This window comes from Mytilus galloprovincialis, chromosome 2, assembly GCF_965363235.1.
Source record: "Mytilus galloprovincialis chromosome 2, xbMytGall1.hap1.1, whole genome shotgun sequence".
Classification (NCBI taxonomy): Eukaryota; Metazoa; Mollusca; class Bivalvia; order Mytilida; family Mytilidae; genus Mytilus; species Mytilus galloprovincialis.
The window spans coordinates 95922212-95940045 of NC_134839.1; the positions used below are offsets into that span (position 1 = coordinate 95922212).

At 31.2% G+C, this 17834-nt stretch overlaps 1 protein-coding gene across 1 annotated transcript; it reads left to right on the forward strand.

Annotated features, from left to right (window-relative positions):
• The first annotated feature begins 2 nt into the window (after positions 1-2).
• LOC143064980 (dnaJ homolog subfamily C member 1-like) lies at positions 3-17626 on the forward strand. The gene is made up of 10 exons (XM_076238231.1): positions 3-182; positions 5516-5617; positions 8464-8510; positions 9343-9514; positions 11753-12032; positions 12309-12445; positions 13122-13238; positions 14714-14777; positions 16050-16480; positions 17329-17626. Exons 1-10 carry the CDS (start codon positions 33-35, stop codon positions 17404-17406), a joined length of 1578 nt encoding a protein of 525 aa, XP_076094346.1. The 5' UTR covers positions 3-32; the 3' UTR covers positions 17407-17626.
• The last annotated feature ends 208 nt before the right edge of the window (positions 17627-17834 follow it).

Genomic DNA, 17834 nt, shown 5'->3' on the forward strand with positions numbered 1-17834 from the left:
AACTCCCGAACCGGACGCGGTGAAACTTCGGAATGGTGTCGAAAAGACTTGGACGCATTACGTGGCTGTTATTTTTGTCTCACATATGGATAGCTAAGGGCTGGGATACTGATGACTTTGAACTTTTTGATCTGGTTGAAGAGGTCAGCCGAAACTTCTATGAAGTTTTAGGCGTAGACCAGGTATTGTCACAAATTTAACATTATTATAGGATTACCATAAGGTAATTTTGTCCATTTACAACGAACTTAGGTAATCCCTTTCGGCATGTTCGGGATTCTGTGTCTAAAGCAATTACAAGTAATTATTTTTCCTTCTTAAAAAGAAATTTGCAAAATGGAAAATTAAGAAAGAATTAAAAAACATACCTGTCCCCTCCCCCCCCCCCCCTCCTCCCCCCACACACACAAAAAATGTATAGTCCTACACACCTTATCACTATTTCAGTATATGTCCGCCATTTTATTCCAAATTGTGATGAAATCCTTCACCAGGACATTGCACATGCATAAAATTTATTTACAGAAATGTACACATTATATACACGAATAACCCATTCATTATCCAGGATCTAGGTACGGTGATAAAAGCAATGTCTAGTTTAATAAAATCAATGAACTATTTTGGCTGTTGAATTCACTGGATAGAGTTAATGATTTAAAGGTCTTTGTTCATATGAGAGCCAAGGAGAGCAAGCCTAAAATACTATGCATTCAGAAGATGCTACGGATGGTTATTTTCTATCTAATGGATTACTGGATATCACACAGGTTCCCATAAAGTTTGACATCATAAAACAAAATGTCTGTCGCCACAAGGTAAAAGTGATTGTGAACATGGTGAATGACGTCAAAAGTTCAAGTTGCCAGTTCAGCTGGGATTAGCGATATGATGTATTGTTGTATGACGTCAATACACCTAATCGCTATTTGTCCACCATTGGCATAACCAGACTTCACACAGGTTCCTGTAAAATTTTGACATCATTATATGTCGCCACAATAGAAAAAACGATAATTGTATGATGTCAATAATTCAAACGGTACAGATTCTCAGGTCAGTGTGAATAGTGATAAGGTGTATAGTTTAAATGGCAAAGATTTCCAAATAACTGATACATTTATGATGTATATATGTTGTGTACAAGTTGTACTGTTGTACAAATTATAATATTCGTACAAATTTTTTGTACAAGTTATCAGTGTTTTATGAACTGCTAAACATAAATGGATGATGCAAGCTTACAGTCTTTTGCTTCGCATATTTCTGTCATATTTTCACAACTACATGGCACAATCTAATATCGTGCATTGATACAAAAAACATTATTAGACCACAAAAGGACTTTTTATGGATATGAATATGGTACCAGGAGAAAAATAAAATTAGAACTTAAACCATTCAGGTATCCTCATTTCCAATTTGATGACAAGGATAACAGCACTAAATGTAAGGTTGAAGTATATACATTTGAATTTAAAACATTGAACTAGTACATATTAGAAGATAAATCTGTATCACCTGGTGCAAGAAGGTGTGTGTCAAAAAACTTATAAAAGAGGGCCGAAAGATACCAAAGGGACAGTCAAACTCATAAATGTAAAACAAACTGACAATGCCATGGCTAAAAATGAAAAAGACAAACAAACAACAGCACACATGACACAACATAGAAAACCAAAGAATAAACAACACGAACCCCACCAAAAAACTAGGGGTGATCTCAGGTGCTCCAGAAGGGGAAGCAGATCCTGCTCCACATGTGGCACCCGTCATGTTGCTTATGTGATAACAAATTTGGTAAAAAGTCTAATTCGGTAGGTCTTGTTCATGAAAGGGAAGGGGGTTGTAGTTATGACGTAATGATCATATCCAATTTCATTTGTGGAATGGTTATTCTATAATGGTCAACCAATTTCGTGATGGCGTCCCTAAAATTTACGAAGGGATGATTTCAACTTCACCATTTGGAACTCTTGGTTTAATAGCTTCCTTGTGAGCAGCAACCCTCTATCAAGAAAATCATGATAGGAAATGCAAGCACGGGAATTTCGTATCAATTGGGAGATATATACCCCGTTACGCGTATGCAGGTGCTGCTGGAATGTTGCTACTTAGAAATGGAAAGTTCACAATTGGAAAGCTGAAATCATCTCTTTTGTCATAAAGTTTTGTTTTCAACCGACCCTCATTGTCAATTTCTAGATGTAAGTCAAGATATGAGGCCGACTTAACTGTATCTGTAGTATCCTTTATCTCTAGCTCGATGGGATAGATGTGTTCCACATAGTCACCAAATTTTGAATTATTTAGGGAAAGAACATCATCTATATAGCGGAAAGTAGAGTTAAGGATATTGCTAACTTCTTATCTTTCTTCCTAAGAAGTTCCTGCATGAAGTCAGCCTCATAGTAATAAAGAAACAAGTCAGCAAGTAGAGGGGCACAGTTTGTTCCCATTGGAATGCTGACAGTGTTGAAAAACATGTCTTATAACTTGTACAAAAACCCTGTACAAATTACAATTTGTACAAAGTTACATCTTGTACACAACATATTCACTCACGGTACACCATATTGCTTTTCCGGCTGACCCGAGAATCTGTACTGCTAAAACTATTGACATCATCGTCAATAACTTTTCCATTGTATCAGATATTTTGTATTATGTTGTCAAAATTTAACAGGAACCTGTGTGATGTCCAGTAATGTAAATAGTGATAAGGTGTAATGGCCTTGCCAATTGGTGGTTGCTTTACTTAACCTCGTATCAGGTTAGTTTGCTCCCATACAGGTTAGCACTCTACACATTCGACCCCTGAGTTCATTTGTACCCAATTTTATTCAATAGATATAGGAAGCTTGAATTATTAGATGTCTTGAAGGATGTATGTTCAAAATTCAATTATGTATCAAAATATATTTTCTTGACTAAATAGTCATGTTTTTGGGAGTGATTAGATAGTACAGGTAAATTATTGAAGAGGAAGTCACTCGCCCCATTGAGTTATATCTATTAGACAGTTAGAATATTTTTTGCATACATATATAAAATAAAAAGGTTTTGTATGTGTGTATATATTCTGTTATTCAGTTGATTTGAAAATCTAACTTTATCATGTTTATAGCTAAAGCTTGTGTTTATTTAGTTTATTCACAAATTATTGAATATCGACTCTAAAAAAACTTGGAATTGAATTGAATTTGTCTTATTTTCTTCTTCTCTTAAATTTCTCTTGATTATATTGCTCTCATACATGTAGAGCGTTTAATTGTCCGCCATTAAAAGTTGTCTTTATTTTTCCTAAAAGAATGATTTTGTGGACAATGAAAATCTCATTTTTCTGTTATCTTCAAAAATACTGCTCATTTACAAGCCACTAGGGAGAAATTTTTGAAGGCTTTGTGCAATAGATTTCTTTGCTTAGTTCATAAGTCTAAGACAAGAGTTTGAACTCTAATTAGCAATTTAGTAGCACATCAGAAAAATTCTGTTATGGCATGTTTTGGCCTCTCAAAACGAGAATTTAAGATTGCTTTTTGTCGAGCCTGCAACTTTTGTTGCAGAAAGCTCGACATAGGGATAGTGATCTGACGGCAGAGGCGTTAGCTAACTTTTTAAAAGGTTTATATTTTAGAAGGTGAAAGACCTGGATGCTTCATACTTTGTATATAGATGCCTCATGTTACGAAGTTTCCGTCAGTCACATGTCCAATGTCCTTGACCTTATTTTCATGGTTCAGTGACCACTTGAAAAAAAAGTTCAAAATTTTTGTAATGTTGAATTCTCTCTTATTATAAGTAATAGGATAACTATATTTGGTATGTGCGTACCTTGCAAGGTCCTCATGCCCATCAGACAGTTTTCACTTGACCTCGACCTCATTTCATGGATCAGTGAACAAGGTTAAGTTTTGATGGTCAAGTCCATATCTCAGATACTATAAGTAATAGGGCTAGAATATTTGGTGTATGGAAGGACTGGAAGGTGTACATGTCCAACTGGCAGGTGTCATCTGACCTTGACCTCATTTTCATGGTTCAGTGGTTATAGTTAAGTTTTTGTGTTTTGGTCTGTTTTTCTCATACTTTATGCAATAGGTCTACTATATTTGTTGTATGGAATGATTGTAAGGTGTACATGTCTAGCGGGCAGATGTCATCTGACCTTGACCTCATTTTCATGGATCAGTGGTCAAAGTTAAGTTTTTAAGTTTTGGTCTTTTCATCTAATGTTATATGCCAAAGGTCAACTATATTTGGTGCATGGAAATATATTATGATCTATATGTCAGTCCCGCAGGTTTTATTTGACCGTGACCTCAATTGCACAGTTCATTGCACAGTGTTAAGATTTTGTGTTTTGGTCTATTTTTCTTAAACTATAAGTAATAGGTCAACTATATTTGTTGTATGGAAGCATTGTTAGCTGTACATGTCTGCCTGGCATGGTTCATCTGACCTTGACCTCATTTTCATTGTTCATTGGTCTTTGTTTAGCTATCTTGGTTAATGTTAAGTTCAGTGACAGTTGTAATAAAGCTTTATACTTAGGAGTATCAACATAATACCAATGATTAGTAAAGAAGGCGAGACATTTCAGTGTGTGCACTCTTGTTGTGTTTTTGTCTATTTTTCTTAAACTATAAGTAATAGGTCAACTATATTTGTTGTATGGAAGCTTTGTTAGCTGTACATGTCTGCCTGGCATGGTTCATCTGACCTTGACCTCATTTTCATGGTTCATTGGTCTTTGTTTAGCTATCTTGGTTAATGTTAAGTTTGTGTGACAGTTGTAATCAAGCTTTATACTTAGGAGTATCAACATAATATCAATGATTAGTAAAGAAGGCGAGACATTTCAGTGTGTGCACTCTTGTTTTAATGACTGGCATAAGTAAATTTTGGGAGAAGATTAAGGGGAGCTAAATCAAACCTTGAAAATAAAATAAAAATCTTACAAATTCACCTATACTACATGTACTAGTAGATATTACTTACATCTTACAAAAATGACTAACTAATCCAAAGTGATCCTGATCGTGATCCTTTGATGAAAACAACTTGTCTCTTTGTAAAAATTTTAATTTCATCTTTATCTGGTGCTCTACATTGTATATCTTTTTAAAGTAAAACTTAATTTAAAACTTGACATTCTAAGTAATACAATGTAGTATAAGACAGTGTATTTTAATATATTTCGTGACACTCAGTTCCCCTATAACATGTTGATGTGGCCTGCCTTATGGGTAATATCTGTTACTACTTCAATGTTTTTGTTAGAGATCCCAAAATATCAAGTATTATCCTAGGAACAATTACGATTAAGTAATGGTAAACTTAAGAATTTCCCCTGAAGAAACAGTGATTGATGTTACAGATTGATTACAGCACATGGCTCAAACTGGACTTATAAGTTGTAAGTTATAAGTTAGTAAAAAAATGTATCTAGTGGAATTTCCCTGATTTTTATGCAGATAAGTGTTAATATAGGTGAATTTTACTTCATTTTTAGGCTGCAAGTAGCTCAGAAATCAGAAAGGCTTACAGGAAACTTTCCTTGCAGCTTCATCCGGATAAAAACAAGGACCCTGATGCTGAAGCCCAATTTAGACAGGTAAATTTTTAAATGATTACTTTGAGCTACAATGTAAATATATGTAGCTATATTCACATATATTTTCATTAAGTAGCTGTTGTGTTATTTTAGTCTTATTATATATACTTATACACACAATATTGATAACAGAATATATATAACAAAAAACAGCAATTGCAGCTGCATGTGTTGTTCAGTTATGATGTGAAAGTAAACTAAAGTGTATGTGAAAAATATGTAATTAAATTCCAGGTTTACTAAGAAAAAACTTTCAATTTCTTATGTTATTAAATATTTAGTTAAAAAATTAATATATAACAGAAAGGTTAAAATAATGTATAACACAAAGGTTCATATGTAATCATTCATGTAATTACATGTAGTGTTGAAACATATTGTTTCATTTTTTTAATTAATGCATTAGTCATTGATTTTTATGGTGACAGATTGATTTGTCATAATAAATGTACATGTCTAATAACAAGAATTTCTAGTTAAGCTTGTAAGATTAGTCTGAAAATTTCCATAAATTTTCCTGAATTTTTTAAAAATATTTTTTAACTATAAACATCAAGTATGAAGATCCTATGAAATATATATTATAGTATTATGTTTTAGCAGAAAATATACACTTGTAGAACCACTTTTTTACTCGTGGTATTATGGGAAAACAGTTGAATTCCTAATGAAATGTATAACGTTAAAGTCTGATTTCTAATCTGTGTACTGCAGTGTTTTTATACGAGCGCAAAAATTGGAAATTTTTTGGTCGTATATTTGTATCACGTTGGTGTCTTCGTCGTCATTGTCGTTGTCGTCGTCGTTGTCATCGTCGTTGTCATCTTCCGAATACTTTTAGTTTTCGCACTCTAACTTTAGTAAAAGTGAATAGAAATCAATGAAATTTTAACACAAGGTTTATGACCACAAAAGGAAGGTTGGGATTGATTTTAAGAGTTTTGGTCCCAACATTTTAGGAATTAGGGGCCAAAAAGGGCCCAAATAAGCATTTTCTTGGTTTTCGCACTATAACTTAAGTTTAAGTAAATAGAAATCTATAAAATTTTGACACAAGGTTTATGACCACAAAAGGAAGGTTGGGATTGATTTTGGGAGTTTTGGTTCCAACAGTTTAGAAATTAGGGGCCAAAAAAGGGCCCAAATAAGCATTATTCTTGGTTTTCGCACAATAACTTCAGTATAAGTAAATAGAAATCAATGAAATTTAAACACAAGGTTTATGACCACAAAAGGAAGGTTGGGATTGATTTTGGGAGTTGAGGTCCCAACAGTTTAGGAATTATGGGCCAAGAAGGGGCCCAAATAAGTATTATTCTTGGTTTTCGCACCATAACTTTAGTATAAGTAAATAGAAATCTATGAAATTTAAACACAAGGTTTATGACCATAAAAGGAAGGTTGGGTTTGATTTTGGGAGTTTTGGTCCAAACAGTTTAGGAATAAGGGGCCCAAAGGGTCCAAAATTGAACTTTGTTTGATTTCATCAAAAACTAAATAATTGGGGTTCTTTGATATGCAGAATCTAACTGTGTATGTAGATTCTGAATTTTTGGTCCCGTTTTCAAATTGGTCTACATTAAGGTCCAAAGGGTCCAAAATTAAACTTAGTTTGATTTTGACAAAAAATGAATCCTTGGGGTTCTTTGATATGCTGAATCTAAAAATGTACTTAGATTTTTTATTATTGGCCCAGTTTTCAAGTTGGTCCAAATGGGGGTCCAAAATTAAACTTTGTTTGATTTCATCAAAAATTGAATAATTGGGGTTCTTTGATATGCCAAATCTAACTATGTACGTAGATTCTTAATTTTTGGTCCCGTTTTCAAATTGGTCTACATTAAAGTCCAAAGGGTCCAAAATTAAACTTAAGTTTGATTTTAACAAAAATTGAATTCTTGGGCTTTTTTGATATGCTGAATCTAAACATGTACTTAGATTTTTGATTATGGGCCCAGTTTTCAAGTTGGTTCAAATCAGGATCCAAAATTATTATATTAAGTATTGTGCAATAGCAAGAAATTTTCAATTGCACAGTATTCAGCAATAGCAAGAAATCTTCAATTGCACAGTATTGTGCAATAGCAAGAAATTTTCAATTGCACAGTATTGTGCAATAGCAAATATTTTCAATTGCACAGTATTGTGCAATAGCAAATATTTTCAATTGCACAGTATTGCACAATAGCAAGAAATATCTAATTGCACAATATTGTGCAATAGCAAGAAATTTGCAATTGGAGTTATCTTTCTTTGTCCAGAATAGTAGTTGAATCAACTTAAATCATTGTTTTATACAATATACAATGTATATTCACTTTTACTACCAACTGATAAATTAAAACAATCTTTACCATTCAGTGATAACAAGCACTTTATTTTACATTTTAATATTTTATGACGTATTTAAATGAGTAGTTATTGTTGCAAACTCCATTAGAAATTTGAATTGAGATCAGGTTTGGAAAAAGGGAAAGGGGTAAGTGAAAAAAAAGGGGGGGGGGGGTAAATTTTTCTCATTTCAGATTTCATAAATAAAAAGAAAATTTCTTCAAAACATTTTTTTGAGAGGATTAATATTCAACAGCATAGTGAATTGCTCAAAGGCAAAAAAAAATATTTTAAGTTCATTAGACCACATTCATCCTGTGTCAGAAACCTATGCTGTGTCAACTATTTAATCACAATCCAAATTTAGAGCTGAATCCAGCTTGAATGTTGTGTCCACACTTGCCCCAACCGTTCAGGGTTCAACCTCTGCGGTTGTATAAAGCTGCGCCCTGCTTAACATCTGGTTTATATATGACAAAGGTTTTCATATTTAAGTGACTTATATTTTCATCTAGCTTGTTGGTGTGTATGAAGTGCTCAAAGATGAAGAAAAGCGTAAGAGGTAAGAAAACTTCAGAAATTTTTTTTAACAAGAATTAAATGCTTTTTTGTAGAGCCTTTGACTTAATTTGTTGAAAAAGCGAGACATAGTGATCCTGCATTCTGTCGGCTGCAGCTTCCACAAATATTCACTCTGTGGTTAAAGTTTTTGAAATTTTAACTTTCTCAAACTATTTTGGATTTCTATCAAACTTGGATCTAAGAAGCTTGTTTATGATTATAATATAGTATCCAGAAGTAAATTTTGTTTTTGCAAATTTTACTTATAAATGGACTTGGTTTTTCTGCAAGGAAACATTACAATCACTTTGTGTCTAAAGATTTTAATAATTTTGTTAAATTATCCTGGATTTGTACCAAATGTGGACAGAAGCTTGATTATGATCAAAAGCTAGTACATGTATCTAGAAGGAAATTTTGTTAAAATTTTCTTCCTGTTTTTCTATATTTTACTTATAAATGGACTTTAACATTATATACAGTCTGCAATTAAAGATTTAAAACATTTATTAGATTTGTAAACTATTCTGGATTTTTTTTCAGACATAAACAGAAGTTTCATACAATCAAAAGATAGTATTGAAAGGAATGTTTTCAATCCCCCGTATTTTACTTATAAATGGACCTAATTTTTCTGCCAGTTAACATAACATTCACTCTGTGGTTAAAGTATAACTTTCTTAAAATATTCTGTATTTGTATCCAAACTTGGACAGAAGCTTGTTTATGATCATGAGATTATTATCCAGAAGTAAATTTTGTAAAAAAAAAATCCTGTTTATCTGTATTTTATCTTTCGTCTTCAGTATATGTTTTGTTTTGTTTTGTTTTAGGTATCATCTTGTCCTTGAAAATGGGTTACCAGATTGGAGACAACCTATATTTTACTACAGACGAGCTCGTAAGATGGGAATGTTTGAGTTACTGGGATTATTATTTAGTATTCTTACTCTTGGTCATTACATTGTTTTATGGGCTTCGTATGCAGAAAGAAAATTTACAGTGGTAAGTAGCATTTTTGATAATGTACATGTTTTTGGATATCACAGATATCTAACAAACTTGACACAGACTTGGCAGTGAATACTTCAATTAGCTTTGATAATACCAAATGAATGCAACGTTGCTTTTAACCACAAATAAAGAAGAGAAGAAAGCAAAAATTACAACAATTAATAAGTTATATACTGTTGTAAAAGTTACCAACCAAAACATAAGACTACTGGTATATATTTTTTGCATTCTGAAATTAAAGTATTCGATATCATCATATGTAAAAAGCATGACAAATGTTTTAAAACTTATGAAAACTTAAAATACTATGATGACTTTATCCTTTTCCACGGGGGGGGTCTCAACATGGGATTTTGGGTACAGGTGTGCAGCTGGGATTTTAAAAACACCCCCCATTCATATATTGAATAATTGTGAAATCCCTACCTATACATATATTTCACAGCGAAATCATAACCCATTCATATATTTATCAGCTCAAATAGTACCTATATCGGTCAATTACTACCTATTGATATATTTCCTCGGTAAAATTGCACCCCATTGATATATTTGACAGATCAAAAAAGGGACCCATTCCAGCGGCACATATGTATATACCTTTATATAGGAAGAGACCCCCCCGTGTCCTTTTCACAGTGTAATATCATTTGTTCATATGACTGTCCATAGGCTTCATTATGAAATCATTCTTAGCCTTGTCCTCTAGACTATTGTTGATAATGTTGGGATGTATCATAATGTATACTGTCCTTGTTTCGATGGAACCTCAGTTTTCCAAAAATTCACTGCTGACAAAAACCTATGCCCCACCTTCTACAGGAGAATTTAATTAATGAGAGAAAATGTATAGAAATACTATGTCTTTTAATTAATGAGAGAAAATGTATAGAAATACTATGTCTTTTAATTAATGAGAGAAAATGTTCAGAAATACTATGTCTTTTAATTAATGAGAGAAAATGTTCAGAAATACTATGTCTTTTAATTAATGAGAGAAAATGTACAGAAATACTATATGTCTTTTAATTAATGAGAGAAAATGTTCAGAAATACTATGTCTTTTGTTCAGAAATACTATGTCTTTTAATTAATGAGAGAAAATGTTCAGAAATACTATGTCTTTTAATTAATGAGAGAAAATGTTCAGAAATACTATGTCTTTTGTTCAGAAATACTATGTCTTTTAATTAATGAGAGAAAATGTACAGAAATACTATATGTCTTTTAATTAATGAGAGAAAATGTTCAGAAATACTATGTCTTTTGTTCAGAAATACTATGTCTTTTAATTAATGAGAGAAAATGTTCAGAAATACTATGTCTTTTAATTAATGAGAGAAAATGTTCAGAAATAGTATGTCTTTTAATTAATGAGAGAAAATGTTCAGAAATACTATGTCTTTTAATTAATGAGAGAAAATGTTCAGAAATACTATGTCTTTTAATTAATGAGAGAAAATGTTCAGAAATACTATGTCTTTTGTTCAGAAATACTATGTCTTTTAATTAATGAGAGAAAATGTACAGAAATACTATATGTCTTTTAATTAATGAGAGAAAATGTTCAGAAATACTATGTCTTTTGTTCAGAAATACTATGTCTTTTAATTAATGAGAGAAAATGTTCAGAAATACTATGTCTTTTAATTAATGAGAGAAAATGTACAGAAATACTATATGTCTTTTAATTAATGAGAGAAAATGTTCAGAAATACTATGTCTTTTGTTCAGAAATACTATGTCTTTTGTTCAGAAATACTATGTCTTTTGTTCAGAAATACTATGTCTTTTCAAATGAATATAAAGCAGCAAAACCACTAACATTTTATACACAATGTACTTAAATATTTGTTATTTGTCTGTACATGTACAAAAAAACTTCCCTCATCTCTTGTCGGGAAGAAATACATTTATTCATGTGAGAATTAATAGAGCAGGATCTGCTTCCCCTTCCAGAGCACCTGAGATCACTCCCAGTTTTTAGTGGGTTCGTGTTTGAATGTCCCTCTGGTATCTATCACCCCTCTTTTACTGAGCTAAGTTGCAAGATTGTTTATTTTCTTATAACCTATTAATAATATTTTTGTTTTATAAGATTTTGGAGAGTTGAAAACTTTTAAGACTTTTATATGTAGGTATGGTATATAAATAAAGGTATGCAGTGCATACTATACCCATCGTAAATATGTAACAGTTTGATTGAAATCTTATTATTTCCTGTTGTAGTCTGAAAACTTCACAGATAGAATGAAGAAAATGGAATCAAAGAATAGGAAAATTCGAGGAAAACTTGAAGATCAGATTGAAGAGGAGATGGAATTAGCCCTTAAATTAGTCCCAAGACCAACAGTGTCAAAACTATGGCCAGTTAGACTTACTTTAGCAATTATCAACCTTATAAGGATTTCTCCATCTCTAGTAAGACAACTAGTAGAGTATATAAAACACAGACAAGAATTAAAGAAGATAGAAGAACAAGAATTTGAAGAGGAAGAGGACACTGATGGTAAGATTTTTAAATCTTAGATATTACTAAAAAAAAAATAATTACTGGAAAAGAAGATTTTATTTCATTAATTGGTAATTTTACAATTAAAAGCTAGACCTGAACAGATTAAGGTAAAAAAAGGCATATGTGCTGTCTACAGTTCTTTAGGGACTACAGAAAACCTTAGTACATATAGTATCAATATTTTGTACTTGTGTATCAATAAACAGAACTAAAATTCCTCTACAGTTACTTTTGTTTACTATTTAATTCCTTCTATATATACAAAATTAGATGTTGTGAAGAAGGTGAAAAGAAAAGTGAAGCAAGAGTTTCCAGAGTACATCCCACAAACTACTGATGGTCCAGTTGTATATACACCTATTGGATATGAAGATGACGAACAAAATTTACAGGTTGTGGAGAAAAAGGTAACATTACTGTAAAGTAAGATTTTTAAAAACAGCTCAATAAAAATTATTTTCAGAATAAAATTTTTGATTTTTTTTCAAACCACTTTGGATTAAAAGTTAAAAGAACATGCATGTTTTTGAATCTACAGAGTTTAGCTGGAAAAAAAACCCAGTAAAATATATTTTGAAAGCACTCATTAAAACATAATGACATAATTATGTCCTGAAAATTATACAATAGAAAATATCCCAAGTTGATATTGGGGAAAACATGTATTTATTAGGTGTTACTACAATGTTTTTGAAAATATGTACTTGACCTTTAAACTCCTTTAAAATAATGATTTTTTTTTATTAAACAAATTTATTTTTGATATTCTGACCATTAATCCAGATTTTTTTCCACCTGATTTATGCAATATCTTTATTTAAGAACCAAAAGTTATGATAATTTTTCTTAAATTCTTCAAATTCATATCAGATGTCACAACAAGAAAAAAACATGTTTTTAAAGTTTTCAAAATGGAGTTTATTTTTGTCTAGCTTGAAACTTTCAATATGTTTTTCAACATGACTAAATATAACTTTTGGTGCAACATATACATGCATACAGATAGGGGCATCATCTTTGTCTAGTTTTGTTGAACTACATAAACACAAAACTTGAATTGTTTCAAATGGAACTTTTTCATAGGGAAAATGGAGCCAAGAAGAGATAGCTAACCTAGCTAAGGCTGTAAGTAAGTTTCCTGGAGGTACACCTGGGAGATGGGAAAAGATTGCTGTTATGATGGAAAGACCTGTTGCAGAGGTAATATATCTTTTATCAATAATTCTACAGTAATCTGAAGCTATCTAGACTTGAACTTTTCAATGGTCTTTTGAATGATATCCACCATGCACCTATATGATAGGAAATCTGGTCAGATTGCTTATGAGTATTAAATGACTGTTTTACTTTTCACATGCAAAAATGCCAATATACTCATGATAAAACCTTATGAACAGAACTCAGTTGTGTTCATTTATCTGAAAAGTGTCATATTTGTTAAGAATAAAAGAGATAAGAATGTTAAAAACCAATATAAAACTAGTTTTTATACGACCACACATTTTTTTTTTCGGGACATATAATGCTTAGATGTCATTCGAAGACACATTTAGTTCCCGGACAATACCTAAAGTTTTAGTGAATGGATCTCTATGAAATTTTATTGAAAGGTTCAATACCACATAAGAAAGGTTCGGATTGATTTAAGGGGTTAGGGTACCAACAGTTTAGGAATTAGGGGCCAAAAACAAGCATTTTTGTAGTTTGCCAGACAATAACTTGTGTTTACGTTAATGGATCTCTCTAAAATTGTACTACAAGATCCATACTACAAAAGTAAGGCTGAGATTGAGTTTTGGGATAATTGCTCCAAAGGGGGGGGGGTCCAATTTTGTTTTATGGAGGATCAATTTTTGTTTTTTCCTTCATTTTTCAAATTTCAAATTTTTGAAAAGTTTCAAGAAGAAATATTTAATTGCACAGTATTGTGCAATATATTATAAAGATCGTTGACAATTAGATTACAATCCAAATTCAGACAGTATCTAGATTGAATATTGTGCCCAAATTTTCCTGCACTGTTCAGGGTTTGACCTCTGCGATCGTATCAGGCTGCCCTCAGCGAAGCATTTATTTCTGGTTATAATCCCATTAAATGGAATGAATTTGAATGATCAAAACTTTTTTTTTTTTTTCATTTGGATTATCTTTGGTAACTTGAAACTTAACTAAAAATCTTTTGGCCTTTGGATGACCCTTAAATGATGAATGGTTTGCTACCATGAATACTGTCTCTAAGAACTATTATAGATAGGTATTAACTGTTAACATCAAGAGTTATCAGGAATACAAGATCTACAAAAAGATCAAATGACCATAACTATTGGTTACTCTGTTTGCAATTAAAGTCCTTAAATTTTGTACTTTTACCTTTTTTCATGTTTTTGCATTTACTTATATCATTGTCTATAAAGTTGCATTACTATCAGTAAATCTCAGTTTGTAGACCATTTTCATGGTCCAACAACTTTGAATTATATTGCAATGTTGCTGACCATCAGCAGGAAAAATTGTATGACAAATAAAATGTTGTACATGTATATGCAAATATATAGTGTTTAGTAACTTAACTTATTTACAAATGTTTATTTTAGTGTGAACATTTTCAGGATATTGAAATAATTATTTTCAAAATGATTTGAATTTGATTGATAATACTGTTATTATATTTTTAGGTGACAGCCAAGGCCAAAACATTGAAAGAATCTTATAACATAACAGCAAATGCCAGTTTACAAGGTCAGCATTTCATTTGATTTTCTCTTTAAAAATTAAAAAAAAAATGTTTTACAAACAAAGATGTAACTTTCTCAATTTTATGTGTTGTTTTATCCCTAAATGTTCTGTCACCATTCCCTATTTTATTTTAAATGAACTATTATGCAAATAAAATTCATAATTTATTATAACTTAATTGTGAAATAAACATTTCAAAACCAGCAGTGGTCATACACTTTACATCTCTCAACATGAATCGAAGTCGTATAACTGGCCAAGTGAATCCGTAACATTTCAGGTCAATTGCCGTTCAAATTTGGTTTAAGTTCAAACAGCTGGGCAGGACAATAAAGTGTCATATATTTTAGTTCCATTATGTCAGATGACAAACACATATTAATTCAACAAATCTTTTTAATTTCAATGACATTCACAATTTATTCAACTTTCTTGTTCAAGTTTTCTTCCATAAATGTATAATTTCAATTTCACTTTTACTATCCATGGTTACATTGTGACAGAAACATTGTAACATTATTTATGCATACCTGATTTGTTTTTCAGGTGCAATTTTCTCTAGGGCATGGGTTAGGGTTGTTTTATTCTGATGACGGTACCCATTTTGATCACTAAAATTTCTGCAGCAGTCTTTTAAGTGTTGTTATTATAAGACTTTCTACTTTTTTTTGTTTATATATTCCTAAATACAATTGTAGTAATTTTAGCTGCTGTATAAAAAGAACACAATCTTAGGTAAATTTGAATTTGCTTTTAATTGGCACAAAAAAGTTGAAGAGCTCAGTAACACCCCCATTTTTCAGACATTGACCAAATATTGTGTATACATTCAGAAGGAATTTTGTGAACCACAGTACCAGTTAAATTTTAGTTAAAATTAAGGTCCTTCATATTTTTATCAATCAACAAAGCTTATTTTTTGTTGGAATAATACAAATAATTACAAATAAAAATGGTGTTTTTTTTTGAAATTTTACCTCTATAGCATGACAAGATTTCTTTATCATAGCACAAAAAAAAAGACAATCACAGGGCATCTATTGACCTTTGTATGGAATTTGGAAATCTTTACAAACAATAAAGATTTTATAACACGGGTAATCCGTTGATCTATTTAAAATTTATTGTAAAATATATATTAGATATCGATTATGCAGAAAATTATTTGGTAAACTGTTGCATTCCCATCAAATCCATTAAACATATAGAATCAGGTAATTTATGTATGTACTAATGATCTTTTGATTTACAATGTATAGAATTGTATTATTTCAGGTGGAATGTTGAAACAGCCAAAGAAATCTCAAACAATTACAGATGAAATGATATCTCAGAATGAAGAATTACCTACTGTCGATGGGGATATAGGTGATAGTCAGGTTAGACGAAGGAAAAATAAACCTCAAAAGACTGCCGATAAAACAGTCAAAGATAATAGTGAACAAGGAGGGAGAGTCTCAGAACATACAGATAGTAGTAGCTCAAAACAAAAAATTACAAATAATGGTAAGATTAACTCTTTACCAAATGGAACTGATGTATCAACAACTCTATCTAAATCAGGCAGTGCTGCAAAATTGACTGATGATTCAGATGGATGGAATAAAAATCTACAAACGATATTAGAATGGGCATTAAGACAACATCCAAAAGGAACAGACCAAAGATGGGACAAAATAGCACAGCATATCCCAGGAAAATCTAAGGTAACATTATTTTTCTTTAATGCTATTTATCAATCAATTTCTGAATGATTCAAGGAATTATTATTACTATCTATTTTCACATTTATATGATATCTAATTATAAACTAATTCTTTTTCATAATAGAGGAAAAGAATTATAGCTTTCATAACGAGTGAGAGTTGGATATCACTTGATATCAACTTGTTATTTGATTTCAATATAATAAAGGAGCATCCTCCAAGTGTATTATTACAATTTAAATTAGATAACAAGATTTGTCTTGATATCAAGCGATATCCAATTCTCACAACTTGTTAAACCTATTTCTCTTATTGTAAAACTTTAATTGTGTTGAAATAAGAATACCATGAATTGTTGATATAGTCTTTTGCACTTACAAGTATGACATCATATGTCCTGTTCTGATGTTAATCTTTAAAATCAGCATTTTAAAATTTTTGCATGCTTCAAAATGTAATCCAATTTGACAAAATGAAGATTTTCATGTGAAAAGTGTGAGTGTTTTGTATATTATTGAAGAAAATGTCTCCACAGACAAAATTGGCAATTCTTTACCTTTGAAAGTTATCAATGAACAAACAAACAGCCAATGCAAATGTCGTTATATTTTCTGATGATGCTGACTAAGCCAATCAAATTAACTCTTAATTTCATGTCACTTTTTCTTATCACACTCTGTACAGTGTGATGTGAGAAATATCTCTTCATTCAAGAAATAGAAAACAGGCCAAAATCATAAGAGAAGGATAATTCCAATTATGTCTTTCATGTTGAACCAATTTGAATTATTTAAAATTGATTAAAATTATTGGTGTCATAATTGAATTTGGAATTTTTATTTTTCCAGGAGGAATGTATTGTCAGATTTAAGTATTTAGCTGATCTAGTCAAAAAGAAGAAAGAACAAAACACACAAGAACAATAATATCTAATGAAGTATAGGGACAGTGCAACCCTAGAAAATCAGTGTAATAAACAAAGGAATTTATTTTACTTCAATCCAGAAATTTAGGAAACCAAAGAGACTCTTACCTACAGATGTTGAAGGTTTAATATAAATGCTGTTGACAGTTCTATTGGAGTTATTTATTGGGACTTTTTGTCATATGTTGTTGTATTTATAAATTTTTATAGAAGTCGTACAATGTTGTATAAATGACTTTTTATGCCCCCATAGTGGGGGTCCCAAAGTGGGGATGGCATTTAGTTTTCCCTTGACTGTCTGTACATCCGTTCGTCATTCCTTACATCCAAAAGTTGGTTTCAGATCTCCAACTTTAGTTTACCTCAACCAAATGTTTTGCAACTTATACATAATGCTTATTACCACAAATCACAGATCAAGTTTGAATT